The sequence below is a fragment of the Theropithecus gelada genome, chromosome 3, assembly GCF_003255815.1.
Source record: "Theropithecus gelada isolate Dixy chromosome 3, Tgel_1.0, whole genome shotgun sequence".
In the NCBI taxonomy this organism is placed as follows: domain Eukaryota; kingdom Metazoa; phylum Chordata; class Mammalia; order Primates; family Cercopithecidae; genus Theropithecus; species Theropithecus gelada.
Genome location: NC_037670.1, coordinates 20,719,065 through 20,746,881, shown reverse-complemented (window position 1 = coordinate 20,746,881; position 27,817 = coordinate 20,719,065). Strand labels below are relative to the sequence as shown.

Genomic DNA, 27,817 nt, shown 5'->3' with positions numbered 1-27,817 from the left:
GTCCCAGCTACTTGGGAGGCTGAGGCAGGAGAATCGCTTGAACCCAGGAGGTGGAGGTTGCAGTGAGCTGAGTCCCGCCACTACAGTCCAGCCTGGGTGACAGAGTGAGACTCTGTCTCAAAAAAACTAAAAACTAAAATAAATACATAGTAAATAAAATAAAATAAAATAAAAGAATTGCAATATGAAATTCAGCCAAGGTGAGTCTGATTAGGAGGGTCTGGGATCACGGGGCTTCCACTGCTCCTTTTATAGTGAGTAGCTCCGAAGGACCAGCATGCTCTGTCCCCGTCTCTCCCAAGTATGCATCATCTTAGCGAACAAACCGTAAAAGCGGCAGAGATAGACTCTGTGGGTTGTCTTTGGAATATCCCAAGGGATTTGCTCCTCTCTGATCATGTAGGTCTGCGGCTCCAAGGACAGTCCGTCACCACGTTATCTGGAGCACTCTTCTGTCATCCTCCCATCTCTGTCGTCGGGCAATGACCACAGCCCCTGGCACTGCTAATTGTGCCCCTTGCTAAGCTCCCACATTTTGTGTTACGGAGCAAGGATTTTCACAGGCTCATAGAGCATTTGCTTCCTTTCTAGGGTAATTAAGACACTAGAAACCATCTTGTCCAGTTCCCTGTTTTCAAAGACGTTGATGTTAGGGTCCCAAGAAGAAACGTAGACTGCCAGTGTCACTTAGGGAATTAATTCCTGAGCAGGTGTCTGGTGCCTGGGGCCCTGCTCAGACCCCATTCTCTCCTCTGGTTCTCGCCTCCCATTTCTTTCCATTTCCCAGAGAAGTCTGGTTGAACTTATGGCTTGTTTTTGCCTTAATTGACTATGAATTTATCTCCCTTAAAAAAGAGATTAAGCTGCATCACTTCTTCTTAGCGTGCAATGCTCAGAGACAATCCAGCAATTGATAAAGACTTTAGGGTTAGTCTAGGGAAGCGGGAGAAACAGGTACTGATTAAAGTGGAATAAATGGGGAGCGGAGCCCTCCTCCCACCCAGGCTCACAGAGGCCAGCCCTGCCCCGCCTAGCGCTCTCATGGGTTCTGGTCTGCAGTTTTTATCTGAGTTCCATTTAGTTTCTGGTCTGAGGCTCTGGTCTGGCCTGGGTTCTGTCTGGGTTCTGTCTAGGTCTAATCTGGGTTCTCTCTAGACCTGATCTAGGTTCTGTCTGGGTCTGGTCTGGGTTCTGTCTGGGTCTGGTCTGGGTTATGTCTGGGTCTGATCTGGGTCTTGTCTGGGTTCTATCTGGGTCTGATCTGAGTTCTGTCTGGGTCTGATCTGGGTTCTGTCTGGGTCTGGTCTGGGTTCTGTCTGGGTCTGATCTGGGTTCTGTCTGGGTCTGGTCTGGGTTCTGTCTAGGTTCTATCTGGGTCTGATCTGAGTTCTGTCTGGGTCTGATCTGGGTTCTATCTGGGTGTGGTCTGGGTTCTGTCTGGGTCTGATCTGGGTCTTGTCTGGGTTCTATCTGGGTCTGGTCTGGGTTCTGTCTGGGTCTGGTCTGGGTTCTGTCTGGGTCTGGTCTGGGTTCTGTCTGGGTCTGATCTGGGTCTTGTCTGGGTTCTATCTGGGTCTGATCTGAGTTCTGTCTGGGTCTGGTCTGGGTTCTGTCTAGGTCTAATCTGGGTTCTCTCTAGACCTGGTCTGGGTTCTATCTGGGTCTGATCTGAGTTCTGTCTGGGTCTGGTCTGGCTTCTGTCTAGGTCTAATCTGGGTTCTCTCTAGACCTGGTCTGGGTTCTATCTGGGTCTGGTCTGGGTTCTGTCTGGGTCTGGTCTGGGTTCTGTCTGGGTCTGGTCTGGGTTCTGTCTGGGTCTGGTCTGGGTTCTGTCTGGTCTGGTCTGGGTTCTGTCTGGGTCTGGTCTGGGTTCTGTCTGGGTCTGGTCTGGGTTCTGTCTGGGTCTGGTCTGGGTTCTCTCTGGATTCTCTCTGGGTCTGATTTGAGTTCTGTCTGAGTCTGGTCTGGGTTCTAAGTTCTGGTCTGGCTGTTCTGGTCTGCGGCTCTGATCTGGTCTGGGTTGTGTCTAAACTCTGGTCTGGGCTAGCATCTGGCTGTTTCAAATACTGAACCTGGGCATCCTGCACGGGGCTGATGGGCCTTCAGTGGGCCTGGCTCTGGCAGTCTCCACACTTGTCATCCTGGGTGTTTATCCCAGCCAGAAAAACAGTGGAAGACCACACGCCCTGTGAACCAGAGCCCACAGGGACAGGGAGGCAGGCGCATGTCCATTATGCCAAGAAGTGGGCTGAGCAGAGCTCAGGGTGGGTAAGTAGGGCAGGCGGGGCAGGATGGTCCCATCTTCACTTTATATTTCTATAAGAGGAACCAAATGCAGGGCTCTGCGGGGAGGATGATTTCCTTTAAATAGAGAGGGGTGTGTGTGTGTGTGTGTGTGTGTGTGTGTGTGTGTGTGTGTGTTGGATACTCAGGAAACCCGACTACGACAGGAAGCCTCTAACTGGTGTTTCCTGGGCCCCTCAGCTTGGGATTCACTTTTAGACCTGCATAGGGTCGCTGTTGCGCCCAGGCTGTCCCACAGCAGGGCAGACTAATGTTTACTGGACTTTGCTTCCAGAGCCACTTTTAAGATTCTTCAATCCCAAATGCATGACTTTTAAAAAAAAAGAAAGAAAGAAAAACAGGTTTCTAATATTAGAGAAGTACAGCCCCGAATTGGGCCTTGGGTCCACTGCTGGACCCCATGAGGACCAGGTGGAGAGGACGCCTGCAGCCCCAGTTGTGTGCACTCTCTGTTTGGTGTATATTCTTGCAATTCCAGTCTGGTGGTTCTCAATAGCAAAACCAGCCTGAGACCACCTGTCCTGCTTTTCCCATGCGAGGGCCGAATGCTCCCGCCTCCACACCCTGTCCTGTTCCTGGGGTCCTGGGGGTCATCGCAGCCTGTGTGTGCTTCCTCCAGCCAGGGTGACCATCCAGTACTCCAGCCCTGAGGGTCAGCCCCAGGCACTGTCACAGGTGAGAGCTCAGAGGCTGTGCCCAGCAGGAGACGTGGGCCCTGCCTGCCCTGGACGGAGGGAGAGAGGCTTCTGAGAACCTGAGGCATGGCCATGGCCAGACGATGGCTGCTGGTGAGCTCAGTGACCAGGCGTCTTCAGGCAGCTCCTTCAGGCAGCTTGTAACTTTGAGAGGACACAGCCTAAGGGAGGTTTGCTGGGGAGCAGCCTCACTTCCACCCTGAATAGACAAGAGGCAGTAATTAGCAGGTACCCAGCATATAGCGCTTTCTCGGTGATATCACGTGAGTGCCCAGGGGCCTGGGTACTCCGTGGTGCAGGGAGCTTGCTCCTGTGGAGGAAGGATCTCTGTGGTCCCCAGCTCTTCCGTCTGCCTGTCCACTGAAGGGTACCCGTAGCTCAGCGTAAGGGCTGTTCTTGGGGTTCCTGGTCCTCCTCCAGCCCTGCTCATCTGTTTAGGCCTCAAGTGCTGTGTGTTTGTAAGCATTGTTATTCACGGTCCTGTTGTACGAGCTGGTTCACCTGCAGTTCTGAGCTGCTCTCCAGCCCCCGCCCTTTCTTCCTGTGCCCCTACCCCCGCTGGGATGACCCTCCTGGCCCTCCCTGGGGCGACAACCGCCCTCTCTGTAATGAGTGGCAGTCCCAAGCTTCCTGACTGGCTTCCGCAGCTCTCCGACTCCCCTAAACAAGGCCTCAGGGACTCCACATCCAAATTAAGGCGGCACCTAGTGACAGGTTGACATTTTCCGGTGTCCTGTCTACGAAAGACAGGAAGACAGCAGGAAGCAAACTCCCCTGGGCCAGACTTATGGAAACATACAGGCTTGGGTGCCCAGCTGGGGACCGGGAGAAAGCCGAAAACCCGGGATTGGGCCAAGGACCCCGAGGGTCCCTGTCTCATTAGGTGCCCTGGAATGCGTGGGAGCTGAAGTTGCATTCACATGATTCTTGATCATTTAACGGTGGAGTCTGATCTGGTACTACACTGAGACATGCCCCTGGATTGGGAGTCATTATCTGTGCCTCCAGTTGCTTTTGTTTTATTATTTACAGCACTTTTAAACAGTCTAGCTGAAAAAAATTAACGTGGCTCTGCTTGGGATGTGTAGCTTTTCTCCTTTTATAAAGCTCTGAGATGGAGACTTGGCAGAAATTCCAAAGCAGTTTGGTGTGGCTGCAAAATGACAAACTTTCTTAATTATTAATTAAGGGATTAATAATATATTGATTAATTATATGTTGATTATTTCTAAATAAATCATACATACATAATTTATACTTATATAAATATATAAAGCATAAATAATTTGTAGATGCAGTCAGTGAATTATTAATTAATACAGACACGTGCATAGCATATCGGGGGAGGAGCAAGCCGGTAGTGCTGCAGCCCAGAGCTGGCTTCTGCTCACACTGGCCGAGGGCCTGGGCAAGTCACCTGGGCCCACTGGACATCGCTTCCTCACTCTGAGACAGGAATGGTGGATTCCTTACAGACTAGACGATGAGTGGGAAAGTGCTTTGTAAGCGCTAAAGCATTACACACGTGCTAGTTATTATCATTATTATAACCCGTGAAATGCAACTGAAGACATAGACCAGGGAATTCAAAAGACACGAAGTTCATGTTCTTCCCTGGAATGCAGCCTTTTCTACCGTGCATGTCAAAGGTTGCCTTCGGCCTCAGTCGTGTGTACTTGAACATCTGCATATTTACTGCATTAGAGATAAAACAAAATGAAACGAATATGAATATGATCTGCTTTTTGCAGGATACAAGACCCTTCTGAAAGGAATTTCCGGGAAGTTCAATAGTGGTGAGCTGGTGGCCATTATGGGCCCTTCCGGGGCTGGGAAGTCCACGCTAATGAACATCCTGGCCGGATACAGGTGAGCAGCCCTGCCCGGGTGTCAGGCCAGCAATGGGGATAGTGCAGCTCCTTCCGTCAGCTCCGTCACCTGGAGCAGGCTGTGGTCTATGGCAGTGACTTCTGAACGCTCTGTACACACAGGCTCCAGCGGAGCACAAGGTGGATTTAGGATCAGAAAGCTCTGGAATCTGTGAAGGAAACTGGGTCCAGGGGAGAGAGTGACCTTGAGAGGTTGCACTCGCCAAGGGCCACGTGATGGGTGGAGACCCACATTCAGAGAGGGGTCCCTGGGCACAGTGGCCACAGCAGCACCCTGGATGAGCTCAGCCCAGCCAAAGGGACAGGAAGAGGTAGGAAGGTCAAGGTCAGAGAGAGGGGTGGTCAGAGAACTTGGAGAGAACAGGAGTGAACGCAAGTTGAAGAGAGACAAGGCATTTTCGGAAGAGGATGAGAACTGTTTGGCTGAAGCTTGTGGTGGTCTTAGTTGTTTAGAAGTTTGAGCTGGGTGTGGTGGCTCGCACCTATAATGGCAGCACTCTGGGAGGCCGAAGTGGGTGGATCACCTGAGGTCAGAAGTTCAAGACCAGCCTGGCCAACATGATGAAATCCCATCTCTACTAAAAATACAGAAAAAGTAGCTGGGCGTGGTGGCAGGTGCCAGCTATTTAGGAGGCTGAGGCAAGAGAATCACTTGAACCCAGGAGGCAGAGGTTGCAGTGAGCCGAGATCGTGCCACTGCCCTCCAGCCTGGGTGACAACAGCGAGACTCCATCTCAAAAACACACAAACAACAACAACAACAAAGAAGGTCGGCGACCATTGTGTTCAATGTCGTCCATTTGGGAATGATTAGAAAACTTAGATTAGAATCTTTAGAAGTGTTTAGAAGATGCTCTATTAAAGTCAGTTATTTTCATGTCTGATTGGTTTTATTTACTAACTTTGGCAAATAGTAATAATAGTAACAATTTCATTTACTGGAAAAATGGCAAATATCACCTTTTTCCTTAGAGCTTCTGAATTACGCCTTAATGCCGGAAATTGGGATTCGAAAAAATCTCACTTATGGCAAATTCCTGCCTGTGACAGTCACATCTAAAGGTTAAAGCTGAATTCTCAGAGTGATGCAGGGCCAGAGGGGAGTGAGTATTCCTGCAGGCGTGGCGGTTTCTCAGTTCGTCAATACACCCACAGCTCTTCGCAGCCTGTATGAATGCTTGGCATCCCGGAGCTGCGGAGGCCACTCAGGACAGGGCCTTCAGACCTGGGGATCCAGGGGAAGCCAGTTGACCCCAGCCTGTGCCCGAAGGAGAGAAGGGACCCGGCCGCAGACCCACAGTCATAGTAACAAACTGAGTAAAGTTGGAAGCTAGACATGCTTTCATTAGTCTCCATAGATTTGCGTCTGTTTTATTCTCCATAACATCTAGGAGGTAGGGCTGGAATGACTGGATCCTCAGAAGTATAGTGTGTAGACTGCCTGTGGCATGCACCAGCTCCCAGGCTGCACTGATGCTCCCACGACGGCAGGTGGCAGAGGCACACAGTAGGTCTACAGTGAGCTGATGAACCAGCTAGTGAATGAGTGTGCCTGGTGAGGCACTGCCCGCCTCACAGGAGCACCCGGGAGGCGCTCAGCTTGCTCAGCAGAGAGAATTCTCCCTGGTGAAGAAGGGCCATGCACTCGGCTAAACCAGTCCAGGCCCCTCTCTGCTGGTGCTCCTTCCCAGGCCTGAAGTCTGCAGAGGTCTGGCCTTTGGGCAGTTGGGTGCAGCCTGAGCTACACACAGAATTGTTCAGAAGCCAATGTTACAAACCCCCACAAATCCGGGGGCTGTACATCCCGACCTCACAGCTGCGTATAGGACCATCCCTGCGTATCTTTGTTTGGTGGGTCAAGAAAGTGCTGCCGTTAACCCTAGTATAAACATGCCATCCCACAGAGGCCTGTGTGCAGCTTTCTCTTCCCACTGGGTGCTTTCTCTGTAGAATTTCTTCCTCCTGATTGCTGCAGTGCTAGCGAGGTCCGGTCCGTTTCTGCCGCTCGGGGTCCCTGTGGCCAGTGGTTCAGCTGGGAAGATGCTGGGAGGCAAGCCCCCCTCTCTGGCTCCCGTCTCCTGCCCCGGGAGGTGGAGGAGGAGCAGGAGCCCGGCTGATGGCTTCTCCTGTCCTTGGCTCTGCAGGGAGACGGGCATGAAGGGGGCCGTCCTCATCAACGGCCTGCCCCGGGACCTGCGCTGCTTCCGGAAGGTGTCCTGCTACATCATGCAGGATGACATGCTGCTGCCACACCTCACTGTGCAGGAAGCCATGATGGTGAGCTCCGCCCCGCCCGGCCCTGCTCCGCCCCGCCCCGCCCCGCCCCGTCCCGCTCCGCCCCTGCCACCTGCCCCCAGTCCCCACATTAGACACAGCACTGGCCAAGTGCCCAGCTGTGGGGGACCCAAGGGCTCTGCCACACAACCTGCATGGGACCAGCACCCTCCCTCTAGTGGAGTTCTAACACCAGACTTGCTACTGGGACAGGTAGCGTCATCCCAAAACCCCCCAAGACTGTGAGTTCAATGGACCTTGTTTGGCAGGGTTGGGGTCAAGTTTCTCAGAAGGTTATTAACCCAGCTGGCTTGGGTGATCCTATCCAGGGCAGCCACCATCCTATTTCCCCTGCAGGCCAGAGCTTGGGATTCTCGTTCCTGTCAGCCATCCTTGAGTTCTGTGTCTTTGGCCCAAGCACCCACTCACCTGGTGCCTTGCTCAGGACCCCAAGGGTCTATTCCTCTGACTCACCTGCCTCCCAGGTGGGAAAATGAAACCAGCAATGGCCAAGCATCTCCTGGGTCCCAGGCCCCGAGTGCATAGCTCTACACACACCAGATAGGTCATCCCAAGAAAGTGGATGGGAAATGGAGCTTCCCCCAGTCAAGCCAGGAGCCCAGGGTCACACGGCTGCTGATGGCCACACGTGGCCAGAGCTGTCTGCTTCCAAAGGCGCACCTTTAATTGCCAACTCGGCTTCCTTGCTGTACACCTGCTTTACCCTCACAGCCTCAGTGTCCTCATCTGCAAGACCGTAAGGGGTTGGTGTAAATATTGAAAGGAAAAATACAGGGAAGGTGGAGTAGAATTCTGGCATACAGTTGGTGCCTAATCAGTTCAACTTGGTCACTGTTTCTTTTCACTCCTAGTAAGCCTCCCCATAGTGTCTTCACTTATGTCCTCTGTGGGTAAGTCCATTATCTGGGGAAGTTTAAAAATACTTTTCCCTCTTGGGGCCACAGAAGTGTCCAGGGGATATCCTCTGCCTGGGTTTCTGGAATAGCTGGTTGTGCTCCTTGGACAGACCATGACCCAGCCAAGTGCCATGCCTCTGGGCTTCCAGGGCCCTTTTTTTTTTTGGAGACAAAGTCTCACTCTGTCACCCAGGCTGGAATGTAGTAGCATGATCTCTGCTCACTGCAACCTCCACCTCCCAGGTTCAAGTGATTCTTCTGCCTCAGCCTCCCACGTAGCTGGGACTACAGGCGTCCACCACGATGCCCGGCTAATTTTTGTATTTTTAGTAGAGATGGGGTTTCACTACGTTGGCCAGGCTGGTCTTGAACTCCTGACCTCGTGATCTGCCCACCTCGGCCTCCCATAGTGCTGGGATTACAGGTATGAGCCACCGCTCCCGGCGGGGACCATTTTTTTTTTTAAGGCCTAACTCATTGTACTGATACTGCATGGACCTAATTGTGAGCAGAGGCAGCCATAAGAATCCTCCCATTAAGAGGAGATTGAAAATCAGCGTTCAGCTCCAGTTGCCAATCATGGCTGGCTTTGTGTGGGGGACTGTTTACATTTCTGCTTCCTCCTTGTTCGCTGCAAAAAAAGAGTCCTCAGCCTTCATTTCTCTCCTGCTACCCTAGGGGGACATCCTCAGCTTGGTCTGCTCTGTACTTTGGTCAGTAGATGGGGGTTCACCTTGGTTTTCCACCTGGAGAGACCCTGACTTGGGTTAGGCATTCCTGACTTGGGTTGGGCAAAGCTTTCTCCCCGTGGTGTCTGAGGGTGGCAGCTGCCCAGCATGTCATGTGAAGGGCAATACCAAGGGGTTCTTAACTCAGCAAAGAGAAGCAGGTTACATTTGCAGACACATGATCTGCTCCCTAAGCTTCTTTGTGGGGAAACAGGAAGAGGAGAACCTGTGGGACTGTTCCCAATCACGTTCCCTGGTCTTGTGTGTTCTGTGGGTAAGCGGACGCCATTCCCCTGGGCCCAGCCTCCCTGGGTGGTGTGTGCCCCGTGGAGCCCTGACTGTTGATCTGGCCTCCAAATGGACGTTCAGGTGGGGCACAGAGGATCTCTGAGGAGTTGGCAAACAGCTGCAAAACAACTTTGAAGTTTTTCTTGACCCTAATGTTCACTGTTCCATGTATGCCTTAAGTGCAAGCTCCACGCACACTCTATTGATTCCTGAGCAGCTCCTGCATCTTGGGTAGCCCGAGTTTGGCTTCTCAGTGAGTTCTTGAGTGAACCCCATGGCCATGTGCTCGAGACTCTTCGCTGGGACCCCAGCTCAATGGCTGTATTCTCCACACATGCGACTAGGGACTCCCGCTGTCTTCTCCCAACTTCGCCACTGAACCTGCTGTGAAATGATCTATTTTCAGAATCAAATTCAGTTCGATTTTGATTCTGAGAATTTCATGGGGCCCTGGAGAAGTACTTTGAGGCAATGGTATGTGTTACCACGCAAGGTCCTGTCTCACATGGAGGAGGCACTGGCCACCTGTTGCGGAGTCCCAATCCCACATCAGACGCAGTTGTGCATTTTTATGCTTTTCACGCTCACCACCAGGCAGACTGAGAAATGGCAGACAGTGGCACATGGCAGGCAGCTGGCCCTGCCCAGGAGCGCGGGCCTGACCTGGTCCAACTCTGGGGCCTGAGACCTCTTTGCCACCCGCTGCCCCCTCCACCACCCTGCATCTCACGCTCTCCTCTGATCCTCACAGCAACTTTGCTAGCTAATGGGGTGGACAGAGCTTCACCTCACTATTGTACCTGTGAGGAAACGGAGGCTGCATGTTTGCCCATGACCACAGGAGGCAGGAGGGTGGAAGCAAGGCCAGTCCTGCACAATGACGATCTACTCTAGGTTTTCCCAAGCGGGGCCAGGAGCCCAGTGCTGTGTTAGCAAACGGGATCTCAAAAAACACAACAAAACGCGGCATCCTGGTGTGTTGCCCTCGTAAATTCCTGTGTTGTAAAGACTCTCCCTGTGGATAAGTTCAAGCCTCAGCAGTTTAACAGGCGGTTTGTGGAATTCCTAATTCACAGCACTGGTTCTGCCCAGGCTGGTCGCCAAGCCCCTGATGCCTGGGGCTGTCTTACCTCTGAATGGCCCACATCTGACTTCTCTCCTGGGTACAGCAGAGAATTCAACTGAGACAGCAGGAAGCATAGCACATGGACTGCTCTCCTGCGATCCTACCATTATTAAAGCAGGGGGCATTGGAAGCCAAGAACTCCTGGGTTTTCCATGGTGATCAGCTAGCTGCACTGTGGCTAGTTGCACCGTGGCTAGTGGCACTGTGGCTAGCAGCACCGTGTCTAGCTGCACTGTGGCTAGCAGCATTGTGACTAGCTGCACTGTGGCTAGCTGCACCGTGGGTAGCTGCACCGTGGCTACCTGCACTGTGGCTAACAGCACCGTGTCTAGCTGCACCATGGCTAGTTGCACCGTGGCTAGCTGCACCGTGGCTAGTTGCACAGTGGCTAGCTGCACCATGGCTAGTTGCACCGTGTCTAGCTGCACCGTGGCTAGTTGCACCGTGGCTACCTGCACCGTGGCTAGCGGCACCGTGGCTAGTGGCACTGTGGCTAGCAGCACCGTGTCTAGCTGCACTGTGGCTAGTGGCATTGTGACTAGCTGCACCGTGGCTAGCTGCACTGTGGGTAGCTGCACCGTGGCTACCTGCACTGTGACTAACAGCACCGTGTCTAGCTGCACCGTGGCTAGTTGCACCGTGGCTAGCTGCACCGTGGCTAGTTGCACCGTGTCTAGCTGCACTGTGACTAGTTGCACCATGGCTACCTGCACCATGGCTAGTTGCACCGTGGCTAGTGGCACTGTGGCTAGCAGCACCGTGTCTAGCTGCACTGTGGCTAGTGGCATTGTGACTAGCTGCACTGTGGGTAGCTGCACTGTGGGTAGCTGCACCGTGGCTAGCTGTACCGTGGCCTGCAGTGCGGGCGTGAGGCTCACACTGCTGGTGGCCATCTGTTCTGCTTCTACACTGTTGTCCTTGTCCCCTGCAGGTGTCGGCACATCTGAAGCTTCAGGAGAAGGATGAAGGCAGAAGGGAGATGGTAAGTGGGTTGTTCGGGGCCCACAAGTGGTCCAGAAAGTGCAAGAAGTGCATGTGGACAGTGTGCCTGCAGGGGCATTTTGGCACTGGCTTTTCTTTGTTGATTTGTTTTTGCCTTGCCTTCCATATGTGGGACAGGTGACATTTCAGGGAATGCTATGGCCTGTGGCAGCCAGAGGCCAAAAGAGGCAGATCTGGTGCACATGTTCATGGCTTTGATTCTCAGATGCAGGAGTCAGAATGTAACGTGAGGGACAACAACCTTGGCACTCATGGGGCCAGAAGATGCCAGCTTCAGGGTTAGACTAAGAGTGCTGCCCCTTTTAGTGTTTAATATGATCGATATTAGATTTTTTTATAAGACAGTAACAATGAAGATGGTTAGTCATTCGTTTAAAAATAACTACCCTCCACCCACCTACACTTGCAAGAAGAAATTTAGTTCTTACGTGTTATTAACCAGCCTCTTAAAAAAGAAAATAAATATGTTTCCAGGATGGTGAAGGCTTTCTAATCCCTTTAGCCATTTTTTTTTTTTTTTTTTTTTTTTGGCTTCCTAAACCCAGGGAGCAGGGACAGGTGCAGGTGGGCAGAGCCAGGGGGAGCAGTAGAAAGCTACACGGAGGAAGGAGCAGCCTGGACTCACACACCCTCCACACGAAACCCACTGTCCTCTCCACTGTGGCCAGTGCTGGTGGGATTTTCAGCGTGAGATGGAATTTGGGGAACCCCCCCTTCTATAAGATTATCTTTCTCTCCTAACACCCTTAAAGGACCACAGTCTGGCAGCTGAGAGTGGGGTTTGCTGGGTTAGTGCCAATGGCTCGACATGGCCCTTTGTGTTCTGGTATAAAATGCAGTGATTGATGGGATAGAATCAAACATGCTGAGAAACAGTCACAGCAATTCTATTTCCGGCCTTTCCCCCTCTCCTGTCATCTGTAATAGCTAATATTAAGTAAATGTAAACCACTTTGGTATGGAAAAAAGAGCTGGATAACCTTAATGCTCCTCCTCCCCCAGCAACTGTGCCCTTCGAAACTCAGGATTCAGCCCATGCCATCAGGGCTGGGGGTGAAATGCCCGGTGCAGGTAGAAAGAGCCCAGTGTCTGAGAGAAGGAAAACAATTCTTTGTTGCTACAGAAAACATTTTGTGTGGAATTCTTTTATTCTGCGATTGAGAAGAAAATGGATGAACAGAACCCAAAAGAGAGAAAATGTGGAAATTACAGGTGTTCCTGGCCCTTCATGGGGGCAGAAGACCCAGCCTTGTGAGTTTATTTTCTAGGCTGAAAAGCGAGAGCCCTCTCTGGACAGTGTTTTCTAAACAGTGTAACATAGACACACCCCACACACACACCACCTCCCACGCCTGAGTGTTACTTATACCAAGTTATGGAAGATGAGTGTTATGGCCTGAATTCCCCCCAAAAGATGATATGTTAAAACCTATGCTCCAGAAACCCAGAATTGGCTGTATTTGAAGATCGGGTCTTTACAGAGGTACTGAAGTTAAAACGGGGTCATATGGGTGGGCCTCAGTCCAGTCTGACTGTGCCCTTGTAAGAAGAGGAGAAGAGAACCCAGACACACACCAAGGGACGACCCCGTGAGGACACAGGGAGGAGGTGGCATCTGCCAGCCCGGGAGAGGGGCCTCAGGAACCAGCCCTGCTGCCCTCAATCTCAGACTTTGGCCTCCAGAATTGAGACAGGAATTTCTGTTGTGGAAGCTGCCCGGTGTGGGAGATTTCGTTACAGCAGCTCATGCTGACTGAGACGGCAGTGAACGTTAACAAATGAAAGCCTTAGTTCCAGGCACACAGAAGAACACGGAGAAAAGCAGGTGTCAGAGCCGAGTCTCGCAGTCTCCCACGGGAGATGAACCCAAATCAACAGAACAGGGCCCTGGGCTTGAGCCAGGGCAACCTCCACTCTCCCTGTCTGAGGTCAGCTTTGCCACCCCCCAGTCCTGGGCCCTCCTTGCCATCAGCTGCAGGACAAGAGGAGAGGCCGGCAAGAGTGTGCAGTGCCCCATGAAGCAGAGGCTTTTCCATCTGGAGACTCAAGAAGCTGCTCCTCCCGAAGCCTGGAGGACTGCAGTGCCCCTGGAACCGCCTGTTGGGGCCCTTCTTCCCACCCCCCAGCCTCCCTGCTTTCACAGGGTGTCGGAAGCACAATCCAATCTCTTTGCCTCGGATAGCCCTCCATCAAGGTCCCGAAGACCCCTCCAGACGCTGGCCTGCAAGCTGAGGGCTGGCTGTGGGGGCTCCAAGGAGAGACGGCGGAAGTGGTCACTGATGCTCAGTGTGGAGGAGGAGCCAAGAGCTCTGGTGGGGGAGGTGCTGGAGAGAGGGAATTCTGTCTCGCTGACCCAAACCAAAGGCCCAAGGACAGAGCAGACGGTGGAGAGGGTCTCCGGGATCACCGGAGGCAGGGGGAGCAGACGCAGGAGGCAGAGGGTGGGGAGACTTGCTAACACGGAGAGGCCCTGGGGTGAAGCGGAGCTGAGCACACAGGGGAGCCCTCCACCCTGGCCTGCTGGAACCCACCGGATGGCCTTGGGCCGCCGTGCCCCGAGCTGATCTTCGCCTATAACGTAGGGACAGGAAACCAGGCCCCACCTGCCTTTTGGGGCAGTGCAACCTGAATTGAATGGATTCTTTAAGGTCAATGAGCTCGATGGAGCCCATGTGATCCATATGGGAGGAGCTGTGGGATTGCTTCCCTGCAGCATAAGGCAACAGCCACCAGCCTCTTCTGGCATAGCTGGCAAAAGTCACCCTCCCCGAGGGCTGGGTGCACAGTGAGTGCTGCTCAGCAGGCTCCATGCCAAGGACACGGCAAGCCAGGCCCTTGGACTGCCAGAGCCGGAAGACCCAGAACAAGCCGGCATCTCAGTGGAGAATGGAGGCGCCTCCCAGGAGTAGCTACACGAGGCCCAAAGGCAGATGGCACCCATAGGCGTGTGTCCTCGTGGTGCCTGGGCCCTGCCTAAGACACGGCCCGGACAAGAGCCTCCAGCTATTTTCAACTGGGTTTACAAGGGCAAAAATATCAACTCACATGGCTGAATCATCCCTGAGGAGTGAGCCCCTGGCGCCGTTCTCAGATTCCTCTTCGGCTGGATAGAACAACACAGAGAGCCCTCCCCGCAGGACCTGGAGGCCACACTGCATCCTGCACATGCTTCTCACCAGCAGACCCAGCTGTTCCTCAGCCATGGTGCAGGTGCCTCCCTGACGGGCCCACCATGGTGCAGGTGCACACCTCCCTGACGGGCCCACCATCAGGATTGCTTCAGAACACAGCAGCAACTTCATGCTTCACTCACTTCCCTCCAACCCCCAATGTGCACCTAGGTCGACGTTCTCTGTGTCTCATGGAAACAAAATGGAATGGAATGTTCTAGAAGATCGTGGAATTTTGCTGTGTTGTTCACGGCCTTCCTTGATCCTCAGCAAAGCAGCCTCAATCCCCCAGAGCCCTCCAGCTTCCTCAGGAGTGAGGTCTCCAGGAGCAGCCTGGGCTGCCGAGGCCCTCCCTGGAGCGCCCACTGGGAAACCCCAGGGGGGCTGGAGCTACAAGCAGCCTTGCAATTTTTTTGTCGGTGTGTTTAGGAAAAATGTATAAATGACTGAGATCATTGTTAGTTCTTTCTGACTAGTCTTTAAAATAGAACCCATCTGGGTGGCATCACTCCTGAGAGGGCACTGGAGAAAGTGGGGTGGACCCAGCTCATGGGCAGGGGTGCGGAGGGAAAGGCACCCATGGCAGCCTCCACTTCCAGCAGCCCCTCCGTGAGGGTGGAGAGAGAGAAGACGAGCCGCATGTGTGGGGCCTGGAAGCACAGAGCCATTCAGTCGGCCGGCAGCGTCGCCCAGTGGTTCCGGAAGACCTGGAGGCCTCGTCCGGGAAGACCAGCAGTCGATGCCGGCCGGGAAGAGGGCCCTGCCCACCTTGCACGCTCCCCACACACCAGCCTTTTCCAGACAGCCTCCCAGAAGCTGTTTCTGGGTTGGCGGCCCTCAGAGCCAGGCATCCAGGGGAGGCACCAGGGCTGGGGTGAGGGCATCAGCAAGGACGTTCAGGACAGGGCTGGAGCCCAGGTCAGCTGACCCTGTACTGCCACCTGCCCCGGCCTGTCCAGCAGCCGTGCCCTGGTTCTTTCTGTCACCAAAGCTGCACTTTGTACTGACCGTGCATAAATAATTCAAAAGCTCAGAGTGGAAATTTTCTTCCTTGAGAGTTCTTCCTCCCTTCGGATGACTTCATCTCCCTAGAGGAGCTGCCAGAGTAGGGTCCACTTGCTATGGCCGCCAGGGGCTGGCCACCATAGGGCTGCCCTGGCGGGGTGCGGACAATAGCTGGGTGAATGCTGGAGGGAGCTACAGGCAGGCTGTCCCCAGGTTAGGGAGGCAGGGATGGCAGTGGCTGACCCAGGCCCTGCTTCTGAGATGATGCTGGGGCTGAAAGCAACACCAAACCGGCACAGAAATCTGCTGACCTTTGTGTTCCCTGGGTCGATACAGGATCAATAATCTGGAGCAGACAGGGAGGGCTCCGTGCACAGTGCCCTGCTTATGTCTTGGCGTGCAGCCTGCTTCCTGGAGCCCACGCCGTGGTGTGGCTACCGTAGGTCATAACTGCTTTGAGGGGCATTGCAGATCTGTGTTGTTGCCTTCCCGGCACCTCAGAGACCTTGTTTTCAAGTCAAACCTATTTACAAGAACAAAAGTGACTCTGTCCCCCTTCCCGAGAGCCCTGGCATGTGTGACTGTGTTCCTGCCCTTAACGCCTACCTCAGCGATGACGGGAGTGCTGGGAACAGCCCCTGCGGACTTCACGCTGCCCCCCGTGGACTCCACGCTGCCCCCCCCGTGCACTCCACGTTGGCCCCCCAACGGACTCCATGCTGCCCCCCAACGGACTCCATGCTGCCCCCCGTGGACTCCATGCTGCCCCCCGCACTCTGCATTCACTCTTTCAAGTAACCATCACAGCAACCCTCCCCTTCGTTCTGGGCAGAAACCACCAGAAATTGTGCGTCCTCTCATGTGTCCATTCATCAGCCACTGACTGGACACCTCCTCCGTATGGGGCACTGGACTAGGCTTAGCAGTGAGGAACGTGCCCTGGGCACCTGCCAGAGTGCCAGAGGCCATATGACTGATGAGGACGCGGGCTCTTGTGTCTGACCCCAGCACTGTTGCACAGCCTCTGGGCAGTGCAGAGCCTCTGGGCAGACTCTGTCCCTCATCAGGACTGCTGACGTGGAAATGGCACCTGCCCCACTTGGCACTGGGCAGCCTGGGGTGGGCTCGACTTCCGCGGCCTCCATGTGGACCGGGCACCGTGTGTCCAGCAGGCTGAGGGCAGCCGTCAGGTCTTCCCGCGTGGGCCGTGGAGGTGGTGAGCTTTGGCGGGCAGCTCCCAATGTCTCTGGTTCTGTTGCCCCAGGTCAAGGAGATACTGACAGCACTGGGCTTGCTGTCTTGTGCCAACACGCGGACCGGGAGCCTGTCAGGTGGTCAGCGCAAGCGCTTGGCCATCGCGCTGGAGCTGGTGAACAACCCTCCAGTCATGTTCTTCGATGAGCCCACCAGGTAAGTCAGGAGCATCTGGGCTGATGTCCAGGGGCAGGAACAATCCCCTCTATTCAGCAGTTCTTCCAGGTGACCCTGACATCCTGATGTAGCCTCAGAGGGAGTGAGCTCACCCAGCGGTTCCTCCTTCCATCTGGGACCACTGGGTGGAAGAGCTGACTTACGCCCCCTCCCTCCCTCCCTCCCTCAGAGACACCCCTGTGCTCGGGCCTGCACGGCATGTGTTGACCCTGGGGGTATGGCTTTGGGAGGAACTTCACAACTGTCCAGGCAGGACAGAGGTCGGGGGGGTCCCCAGTCATCTGGGCAGCGGGGAACATCCTTTCACGATGCATGTCTTTTCCATGACACCAAGTTCCTCATGGCTCAGCCACTGTGAAGGCCAAGGTCATGGGACGCCCTGGGAAACGGTCTGTCCTCAGGTGTGTTCTGGAAATGCCCTGCAGTTTAGCACATCAGAGGCTCAGAGATGCCTGCAGGACAGAATCCTGCCTCGGTTGCTCGCCAGCTCTCTATACCCACGGGCGCTCTGACCCCTGTCCTGGGTGATGCCCTTTACGTGTGGGGCTCCGCTGTGGAATTGCTGCTCTGGAGTCCTGGCTCTGGTGCCCCCGGCTGCAGGTTGAGCTCGCCTGACTCCTGAGTGTGTCCTGTTCAGTTGTCCCGGGGAGGATGGGCGGCCAGGAATGAGGCTGCTCCTGAAATGACTTAAGCCAGACTTTCCATTGTCTCATTTCTGCCACTCACTCACCTCTCCAAAGTCCGGCTAGATTTGACAGCAACGTGACAGTGACCTTCTGGGGGTCGGGAGGGGAGGCTCACCTGTTTTCTTCTCTTGGGCCTGCACAGCAGCAGCCCACGGTGTCTGTCAGATACTTCAGGAAAACAGACCACAGTGAACCCTTGAATAGCATCTTGCAAGCTGAATGCCCTGAATGCTCTGAGACAGGCGGGCTCGGGGACTGCCCAGCACACACTGTCCCCTGGGCCTGTCACTTCAGAGTTGAGGGGATGGGAGCAGGAGTAGATGTGAGCAGCCAGGAAAGGAGAAGAGAGAAGAGGGGTCCCCCCAAGGACCCTTCTGTACAGTGAATTACCTGCTGGAGTAAAGCCCACCTGGGCTGCACCAAGGCTGCCTTCTATGGGGTGACACCCCCATCGCCAGCCCCATAGATGGGAGGTGGGGAGTGGGGGGTGGTGACTGCGGAGCACTAGACCACCTGAGGCACAGCTGCCTTCCTGGACAGTTGTGAAGTCCCCTCTGCCCAGATGATTGGGGACCCCCCCACCTCTGTCGTGCCTGGACAGTTGTGAAGTCCCCCCCTGCCCAGATGAGTGGGGACCCCCCAAACCTCTGTCCTGCTTGGACAGTTGTGAAGTCCCCCCTGCCCAGATGATTGGGGACCCCCCCACCTCTGTCGTGCCTGGACAGTTGTGAAGTCCCCTCTGCCCAGATGATTGGGGACCCCCCCACCTCTGTCGTGCCTGGACAGTTGTGAAATTCTCCTGACGCCCAGATGAGTGGGCCCCCCCACCTCTGTCCTGCCTGGACAGTTGTGAAGTGCCCCCCTGCCCAGATGAGTGGGGACCCCCCAAACCTCTGTCCTGCTTGGACAGTTGTGAAGTCCCCCCACCGTCTAGATGAGTGGGGACCCCCACCTCTCTTCTGCCTGGACAGTTGTGAAGTCCCCACCCCCGCCCAGATGAGTGGGGACCCCCCCAGTCCTAAACTCTGGGAGGAAGGCTCGCTGGGGTCCCTCCATTCTTGCCAGGAATAAAATATGACATGCAAAGCCCCACTGTTTGCCCCGACACTAAGCAGCAAAAAACAAACAGCAAGAGCTGCCCCGGCCTGGGACGGGGTAGCTGCAGCTACAGGCCCCTGATGCCAAGTCCTCTGGGACAGGAGCTCCCTGGGCCCCTGGGACCTGGAGCAGTGCTTGTTCCTGCCGCCCATGGACATCTCACGATGCCCCTTGCCTTACAGCGGCCTGGACAGCGCCTCCTGCTTCCAGGTGGTCTCGCTGATGAAAGGACTCGCTCAAGGGGGGCGCTCCATCATCTGCACCATCCACCAGCCCAGCGCCAAACTCTTCGAGCTGTTCGACCAGGTACGCGGGCCCCGGGCCCTCCCCACCAGATCACCGCTGCACTCAGGTCAGCCCGAATGACACCAAACCCTGGGTACCCTCGGCCTTCTGTTAGCTCGTGGGGCGTCTTCATTTTTGAGAGCGTTTAAGTGCCAGGTTTTGTGAGACGTGTGGAACCACATGCAGCGAAGGGGGTGGGGAGTGGAAGTTGCTGAGCAGGGTCCTCTCTCGGTCCTGGTGGTCAGTCGTGGGATCCTGGGTGTCACCGGCATTGTAGAACTTCATCACCTCCCCTGTTAAAAAGGCGTGGGGGAAGATCGAGATCATCCTGGCTAACACGGTGAAACTCCGTCTCTACTAAAAAATACAAAAAAACTAGCCAGATGAGGTGGTGGGCACCTGTAGTCCCAGCTACTCGGGAGGCTGAGGCAGGAGAATGGCTTGAACCCGGGAGGTGGAGCTTGTAGCGAGCCGAGATCCGGCCACTGCACTCCAGCCTGGGCGACAGAGTGAGACTCCGTCTCAAAAAAAAAAAGGCGAGGGGGACACTTGTTTTCTAGAATTAATAATGGGTTACAGCATTTGCACAGTATCATTTGGTTTATAAATCTCAGGTTTTGGGCAGGCATGGTGGCTCTCCCCTGTAATCCTGGCACTTTGGGAGGCTAAGGTGGGCGGATCACCTGAGCTCAGGAGTTGAAGAACAGCCTGAGCAACATGGTAAAACCCTGTCTCTACAAAACAAAAAAAAGGTACAAAAATTATCCAGGTGTGGTGGCATATTCCTACAGTCCCAGCTACTCAGGAGGCTGATGTGGGAGGATCACCCGAGCCCAGGAGGTGGAGGTTGCACTGAGCTAAGATCGTGCCACTGCACTCCAGCCTGGGCAACAGAGCAAGACCCTGTATCAAAAACAAAACAAAACAAAACAAAACAACAACAACAACAAAAACAACTTAGGTTTTGATATTAGTCTGAGCAAAAATAGTCACAAAGGGATAAAATGTGTATAGCTCCAAAATTTTTTCTGAGCAGGGGGTTAGCATGAAAAATAAAAAGCAAGCAATATAATCAAATCATCCCTGGCTGTCGATGTTCTTCCCTGGCTTATCACGGCTTTCCCTTCACATGTTAATAGGACCCTTGGGGGTGATGCAAAGCTCTCAGGAGAGGAAGTGGCTGAGCGTTGGGCTGACCGATTGAGTGGTTGATTCACTGATGGAGAGCTCCGGTTGCTTTCCGTGGAAGGCAGGGCTTGATCCCTTTCTCTCCTTCCTTTTTTCCAGCTTTACGTCCTGAGTCAAGGACAATGTGTGTACCGGGGAAAAGTCTGCAATCTTGTGCCATATTTGAGGGATTTGGGTCTGAACTGCCCAACCTACCACAACCCAGCAGATTTTGGTAAGCGGAGCCCTGAGCAGCTCGGGGGACAGAAAGGGGATTTTCCTCCTCTGTAGGTTTCACTTTTAGTAAAAAGTGCAGATGCCCCCAACTCAGAAACCACTTGACTGTTCCACAAATGGCTCAAGTGTCATCCAGTGATAAAACTTTTAAAGAACAGCAACAAAAAAATAGGTGCCCTTTCCTCTAGACTCTAGGTAAAACCATCTGGCCAGCCCATCTCTGCCTCTCTCCTTTCTCTGTGTCCTAATCGCCTCCTGTCCTGAGGACAGCAGTCATTGGATTCAGGGCCCGCCGTAAGTCCAGGATGATTCATCTCAAGATCCTAATTACCTCTGCAAAGACCCTTTTTCAAATAAGGGTACATGGTGACAGTCCAGGTGGACTTCCCTCCTCCTTCGCCTTCTAGCCATCAGCCTTAATCTGTCATTTTTCTTTAAAATATTTGATTCGTGCAATTCCCAGGACTCGTATTTTCTACCACACTATTTCCCAAATTGTGTTCCATGAGACACCGTTCACGGGAAGTGCCTCTCACTCACAAGGAGTAGGCTGTGATGGAGAGGAGAGAGGGAGGGGGTGCAGGGAGTATGGTTTAAGGGGGGACAGGACCTGGGAGGGCTGTGGTTCTGGCTTTACGCTTGCTCACAAGGGAGAGGAACAGATCAGTAACGGGTCAGTAACGGATGCTGCTGAGTGGGGCAGGGAGGAGAGGTGTGAAGCCTGCATGGAGGTGAGAACCCAGTGGGAAGGGCGGGCAGGAAGGAGAGGAAACAGGGCACATGGGGATGCGGAGAGATCCTGGAGAGATGAGGGTGTTCTGGGGATTCCATTTCCTCAGTGTCGTCTGACCAGAGAGTGGGAGGTGAGCGGAGTGTGGCCCACTGTAGCGGGTGTGGGTGACCAGAGGGGTCTGGAAACGTTGCCTGGCAGTGCGGTGGGCTCGTTTAGAACCCTTGAGGATGACTTTCCGGTAGGGCCAATGTGTCCTGGTCTGTGGCTTGATCTAGGGGGTGTGGTGGCCCCCGAACCAGCTGGGAGGAAGCAAGTAGCTGGCTCTGCCAGAGGGAAGTGCGGAAAAGGGAGAGGCGTTGAGGAGCTTTGGGCCTTAGCAAGAACGTTACTGGAGTGGGAGGTGAGGCGTCGCACAGGAGGACACGGAGGCAGGAGAGGGCAGAGGGGTTGGGAGAAAGCAGAGGTAGGCAGAGGGCAGAGGGGTTGGGAGAAAGCAGAGGTAGGCAGAGGGCAGAAGGCCAGTCTCCGCGGGAGTGTGGAAGGAGTTGCAGGCTGCAGAGGAAGTCGAGGTGGAGGCAGACCTTAGGGGAGCAAGTCCGCAGGCAGAGCGGGGAGGTGACGATTGGGATGTGGGAGGAAGGAGCAGGTGGGGAGAGCCTGTGCAGGAGACACTCACCGGGATCTGAGAGGTGCAGGTGGAGAGTCCTAGGACCTCCAAGTCCCCAGGGTGCCAGCCGCTCGTATGGCGATGGGCATGTCCTTCTCTGCCGTCTTGTAGAACTGCTGTGGCTCTCATCACACCCTGCCAAACCACAAGCTCCTCAAGGAGGCGTCCCTCAAGGAGGAGCCCTTTGTTCTGCTCCCCTCCCCAGCTCCACCTTGGAGGCTGGCCCAGAGCAGGCATTCAGTAATACCGGCTGGATGAGCAGTCGGTAGATGCAGGAGCTCATTACTTCTCAGACCACCGACAGCACAGTGTGTGTTTGCGTTTCCAGTCTCCTGACGTGATAAAGGGCCTTGCTGGGGGGTTTGAGAGCCGCACGCTGGTTGATAAATGACTTTGACATCATGCCATTAGCATGACACCAGGCAGCATCTATGGAATCACTTTAAAACATTCCCACTTGAATAACGACTTTCGCATCTGGGTGATTGGGCCGTCCTTCCTGGAACCTGGGCTGACCCTGCGTCTGTGTCTCCTGCAGTCATGGAGGTTGCATCCGGCGAGTATGGCGATCAGAACAGTCGCCTGGTGAGAGCGGTTCGGGAGGGCATGTGTGACTCCGACCACAAGAGAGACCTCGGGGGTGATGCCGAGGTGAACCCTTTTCTTTGGCACCGGCCCTCTGAAGAGGTAAAGCAGACAAAACGATTAAAGGGGTTGAGAAAGGTAATGCAAATCCTGAAGCCCCCTGGGGAAGGCTGCATGTGGCACTGCGCACCGCTGCATGAGAGCTCTTTCTGAGCAAGAAGGAGCGGCGGCTCTGACTGGCTTTCACCCGTTCCCCTCTTGCGTGTGTCCTCAGGACTCCTCGTCCATGGAAGGCTGCCACAGCTTCTCTGCCAGCTGCCTCACGCAGTTCTGCATCCTCTTCAAGAGGACCTTCCTCAGCATCATGAGGGACTCGGTAAGGCTGCCCCAATCTTCTCCCGTGGCTAGGGAAGTCGTGTGTCATTTTCTCATAGACTCATCCTGACGGAATATGTTTGTTCATTCTCACATTGCTGTAAAGAAATGTCTGAGGCCAGGTGTACTGGCTCATGCCTATAACCCCAGCACTTTGGGAGGCCAAGGCAGGCGGATCACTTGGGGCCAGGAGTTCAGACCAGCCTGGCCAATGTGGGGAAACCCCATCTCTACTAAAAATACAAAAATTAGCCAGGCCTGGTAGTGCATGCCTGTAATCCCAGCTACTCAGGAGGCTGAGGCAGAAGAACTGCTTGAACCCAGGGAGCAGAGGTTGCAGTGAACCAAGATCACGCCACTGCACTCCAGCCTGGGTGACAGAGCCAGACTCCCATCTGAAAGGAAGGGAGGGAGGGAGGGAAGGAGGGAGGAAGGGAGGAAGGCAGGCAGGCAGGAAGGAAGGAAGGCAGGCAGGTCTGAGCCTGGGGAATTTATAAAGAAAAGAGGTTTAATTGGCTCATTGTTCTGCAGGCTGTATAGGAAGCATGGCCGGGGAGGCCTCAGGAAACTTTCAATCATGGTGGAAGGCAGAGGGGGGCCGGCATTCCCCTGGGAAGGGGAATGGAGCGCTACACACTTATAAACATCCAGATCTCACAATAAGTCACCCACTGTCACAAGCACAGAACCAAAGAAGTCCACCCCCATGATCCAATCAGGCCCCATCTCCAACATTGGGGATTACAATTTGACATGAGATTTGGGTAGGGACACAGACCCAAACCATACCACCAAACTTTCAAATTACTTTTCTTCCATTTGCAATAGTCAGCATTCACTGTAATGCTGCAGTAACAAGCACTCCCATAATGTACGTGTCTCCCTCCACTGATATTTGTGTCCTGCTTGTGTTAGGGGTGGCAACAGTGGGTTGTGTCATGGCTCCATCCCATAAGTCTTCTCATCCTGGGACAGCTCCTATCTGGACATGCCTTTCTGCAACATGTCAAAGGAAAAGTGCAAGAGAGAAACCAAATGGCAGCCCTTAAAACTTCCAGTTGGAGGTGGCAAATTGTCACTTGCACTCACATGCCATTGGCCTAAACAAGTCACATGGCTGAGCCTGAAACCAGGGCTGTAGGCAAGTCCATTTCTCCTTCAGGAAAGCACTGTGAATTATGAGGATTGGGGTGGGGGGCTGGACAATTCCTTATAGGGAAGGAGGTGATGAATACACGGGAACCATAGTTCCACCAGAGAAGTGGACAATCTGGCTACCAGCTTAGGAGCGGCCGAATGCCTGGCATGGCTTCTGGGACCTAATTTGAAAGACAGAGAGGCTCACCACAGCCCACACCAGAGTTCTGGGAGCCTCTGAGCCTCTGATATGGCCACTTTTCCCTCACTATTGTTTTTACCTTTCCTCTCTTCTGAGGGTAGACCTCGTTTGTTCTCCATTTTTAAATCTTTAAGAAAGGATAGTAATTATGTCTGTTTTAACACAACAAAAGCCTGACATGTGTGCATATGTGTGTGCGAGCACACGTGCGCGCGCGTGTGTGTGTGTGTGTGTGTGTGTGTGTGTGTGAGAGTTGCTTTAGGGTTTGGCTTGTTTTTCTGGAGGAGAAGAGAGGATAAAGTCTAAGAACTGCTGTCACAGAATTCGGGGTCCCATGCTTCCAAAGGCCGCAGCTGGGTTGTTCTCTGGGCTGAGGACAGCTTTGCGCATGCACCGGGTAAGACGCGGGTCTGCCCCCAGGTCCTGACGCATCTGCGCATCACCTCGCACATTGGGATCGGCCTCCTCATCGGCCTGCTGTACTTGGGGATCGGGAACGAAGCCAAGAAGGTCTTGAGCAACTCCGGCTTCCTCTTCTTCTCCATGCTGTTCCTCATGTTCGCGGCCCTCATGCCCACTGTTCTGACATGTGAGTGACAGACCACAGACCCCTTCTTCCTTATTTTCAATTCCTACCCAAGCATGGGGGGCCTGAGGTCATGCCTTGACCAACGGATGAGTTTTCTAAACACAATGTTTTTGTTTTTTAAAATATCATCTTCTTTGTTGACAGATGCAAGTTGTATTGTATTTGCTGTTAGATAAGAAAATACAATACTTAAGCCAAAGGAATGAATCCCGAATGGAAGACTTTTAAGCATGGGGGAAGGCTGATGGGAGGGGGATTTCTCAAAGATTCACTGATTAGGAGCCCCCCAACTCTACTACTTAAGCGTTACCTAGTTCAATTGTTAAGATAGCTCTGCACAGCCCACTTCAGGAGCAGAGAAGCTCTCTTAGATGGATCTCCACACAATTCCAGTTTGTTCACAAGGAGGCTGCCCTTGGTCACTTTGGGCGACAGTGAACACAGCTGCTGCTTCTCCTGAACTTCAGCATAAACAGCCCCTCCCTAGGTACCTCCTCCCCAAGCCGCCCCGATTTCCAAGAGCAGCTCGCAGCCTTGCTCACGGGAAGGGACCACGCTGATGCGGAGTTTCAGAAGAGGCTGACTCAGGAAGAGTAAGGCCAGGCACGAATCCTTGCATTCATCACTAAGATGATGCTTTGTGTTCACAGACACGCTCCCCACCCTGATTCTCCACCCGATGACTCTTCAGGTTATCCACATGGGTGGCGAGTTTTCCAGGCTAGCAAAACACGTCCTCTGCTTGTTCAGTCTCTCAGTGCCCTAGGCCAGAGCTGGGTTACGAGCCGCTCAGCTCAAGATCGCCGATTGGGATGTTAAACAGACTCGCTGTGCATGGTCGCAGACCCTTCTTTTTTGCTTTTCTATCTCCTAGTTCCCCTGGAGATGGGAGTCTTTCTTCGGGAACACCTGAACTACTGGTACAGCCTGAAGGCCTACTACCTAGCCAAGACCATGGCGGACGTGCCCTTTCAGGTGTGTTAGCCAGGGCAGGGGCTGGAATAGGAAACGGGGGCAAGAGTTCTCCTGTACACCCTTTATATTGAGTAAGAGGGCCTGCCAGGGATGCAGGGTGGCGTGGCCCGACGTCGGGAGCTCTGGTGGGAGCTCTGGCAGGAGCTGTGGGGAGTGGGGAAGGACCCGACGTCGGGAGCTCTGGTGGGAGCTACAGGGAAGGGCGGGCTGCCCAGGAGCTTTGCTGTTGGCCTGCGGTAGTGAGAAGCGGCCGAGCCCGAGGCTGATGGGCCCTTGTTTCCAGATCATGTTCCCCGTGGCCTACTGCAGCATCGTGTACTGGATGACATCGCAGCCGTCCGACGCCGTGCGCTTCGTGCTGTTTGCCGCACTGGGCACCATGACCTCGCTGGTGGCACAGTCCCTGGGCCTGCTGATCGGTGCCGCCTCCACGTCCCTGCAGGTGCCAGCCCAGGAGGCGCTGAGTGAGGGCATGAGGGCTGGACTTCCCTGCACCATCTTGGCCTGAGCTAGGGGGCTTTGCCACCCCTCCCCCTACTTCTGCCCTGAGCCTCCTAGATGGGGTCGTTTCCACAGGAAGGGCCCGCATTGTCGGGGGTCAGGATCGGCTGGCTTCCACAGTGCGCAGAGCAGGGAGCCTCACGTGTGCTGACTGCGTGCTGGGCGCCCTTCCCAGCCTTTCCCAAATCTGAGCTGTAGCCCCAAGCACAGCCACGCTTAGGTGCTGTGCTGGCCCCATTTTACACAGGGGGGCCCTGAGGCCCAGAAGGCAAAGTGATTTGTCAGGGGGTCACACAGCTGTCTCAGGAGGCAAGCTCTCAACACCTACACATCGCTGCCTCTGCGGGGACCCTCGGCCTCTCCATGGGCCCCTTCCTCCTCCCATCGCCCACCCTGTCCCCCGACCTGCCACCCACGTGCACCTGCAGGTTCTCTACCTCTGTGGCTTCGGGACACTCGGCCTGAGCCTGTCCTTCCGGACAAAAGCGCTGCTCTCGAGGCCCCCAGGGTCCCATGCTGGGTGCAGTGTATTCCCGGGTCACCTCCAGTCCACCACGAGCTGACTGCCTGGCCCCCAGGGCCCGGGTGCCCTCACCCTAGATGAGGATAGCCACGGAGCCCGGCTCACAAGGCTGCCATGGACCAAAGATGACACGGCAGGAAGGTGCTGGGCCCACACCAGCTGCCGCAACCCATGTCCCCCAAGGCCAGCCCCAGCACACCTGCTCAGCCACCCCCAGGCCTCCTGCCTAGGGCGCTCAGGTTCTGCAGGGGTCACTAAGCAGAGCAGGACTGGGATGCCCGTGTCTGCACGGTTACACATGGCACACATGCACACAGACATGACACGCTACACACACCACACCACACACTACACACACAGTACACACCACACAATACAAACACACCACATTACACACTGCAGACACACCACACTACACACTACATACTACCTACTACACACCACGCACTACACACACATCACACTGCACACTGCAGACACACCACACTACACACTACATACTACATACTACACACCACACACTACACACACATCACACTGCACACTGCAGACACACCACACTACACACTACACACAAATACTACATACACACATCACAGAGTCCATACCACGTACCACACCCCACACACACACTACACACTACACACCACACCACACACTACAGACACCACACACCACACAGCAGACACTGCACACACCACACACACTACACACAACCTCCTACCCCCCATACACTCACAGCGCCCTGGCTGGACCTGTGCTCACTGTGAACCCTGAGTCACGGCGGTTTGTTCCGTCTCTGGGCTGCTCTCCTGGAGGGGCCGACAGGCAGGCGTCCATCCCGCCTATGGAGGCTGCAGTCTTTCCACTGGGCCCCGACCGAGGGGGTGCCCGCCACACACCTGCCACGGGCCAGGCACTGGCCTTAGCCCCCCGGGAACAGCTGTGGAGGAGCAGGCAGCAGCCTGTTGAGGAGGGTACATCTGGCCTGGGCACATCCACTGGGCTGTAGGAGGCTCTGGGGCTGCCACGTCACAGCAGGGCAGCTGGGGGATCCTCAGAGATGATGACCCCACACCTCGGGGACGCTGCACCTTCTGCCCCATTAAGGACCCTCATTACCATGCCCAGAAGGTGCCCTGGCCCTGCCCTGGGGGAAGCTGGGGTGGGCGAGCCTCCTCTGCAGGAGGCCATGCTACAGGTTCTGCTACATCTGTCTCATGTGCCC

General features: G+C 54.5%; 1 protein-coding gene across 5 annotated transcripts in view; it reads left to right on the top strand.

The window, feature by feature from the left end:
* The window catches only part of ABCG1 (ATP binding cassette subfamily G member 1), an 81,161-nt gene that overhangs the window by 50,558 nt on the left and 2,786 nt on the right, over window positions 1-27,817 (top strand). For 3 of the 5 annotated variants that reach the window (XM_025378975.1, XM_025378972.1, XM_025378974.1), the window contains exons 3-13: window positions 4,751-4,868; window positions 7,033-7,165; window positions 11,153-11,203; window positions 16,663-16,808; window positions 18,796-18,919; window positions 20,186-20,300; window positions 22,241-22,389; window positions 22,562-22,663; window positions 24,422-24,590; window positions 25,465-25,565; window positions 25,849-26,007. In XM_025378975.1, coding sequence (XP_025234760.1) covers window positions 4,751-4,868; window positions 7,033-7,165; window positions 11,153-11,203; window positions 16,663-16,808; window positions 18,796-18,919; window positions 20,186-20,300; window positions 22,241-22,389; window positions 22,562-22,663; window positions 24,422-24,590; window positions 25,465-25,565; window positions 25,849-26,007 — 1,367 coding nt within the window. Of the gene's footprint in view, window positions 1-4,750; window positions 4,869-7,032; window positions 7,166-11,152; window positions 11,204-16,662; window positions 16,809-18,795; window positions 18,920-20,185; window positions 20,301-22,240; window positions 22,426-22,561; window positions 22,664-24,421; window positions 24,591-25,464; window positions 25,566-25,848; window positions 26,008-27,817 lie in introns of all 5 variants that reach the window. The other 2 variants (XM_025378970.1, XM_025378971.1) reach the window with 1 other exon arrangement.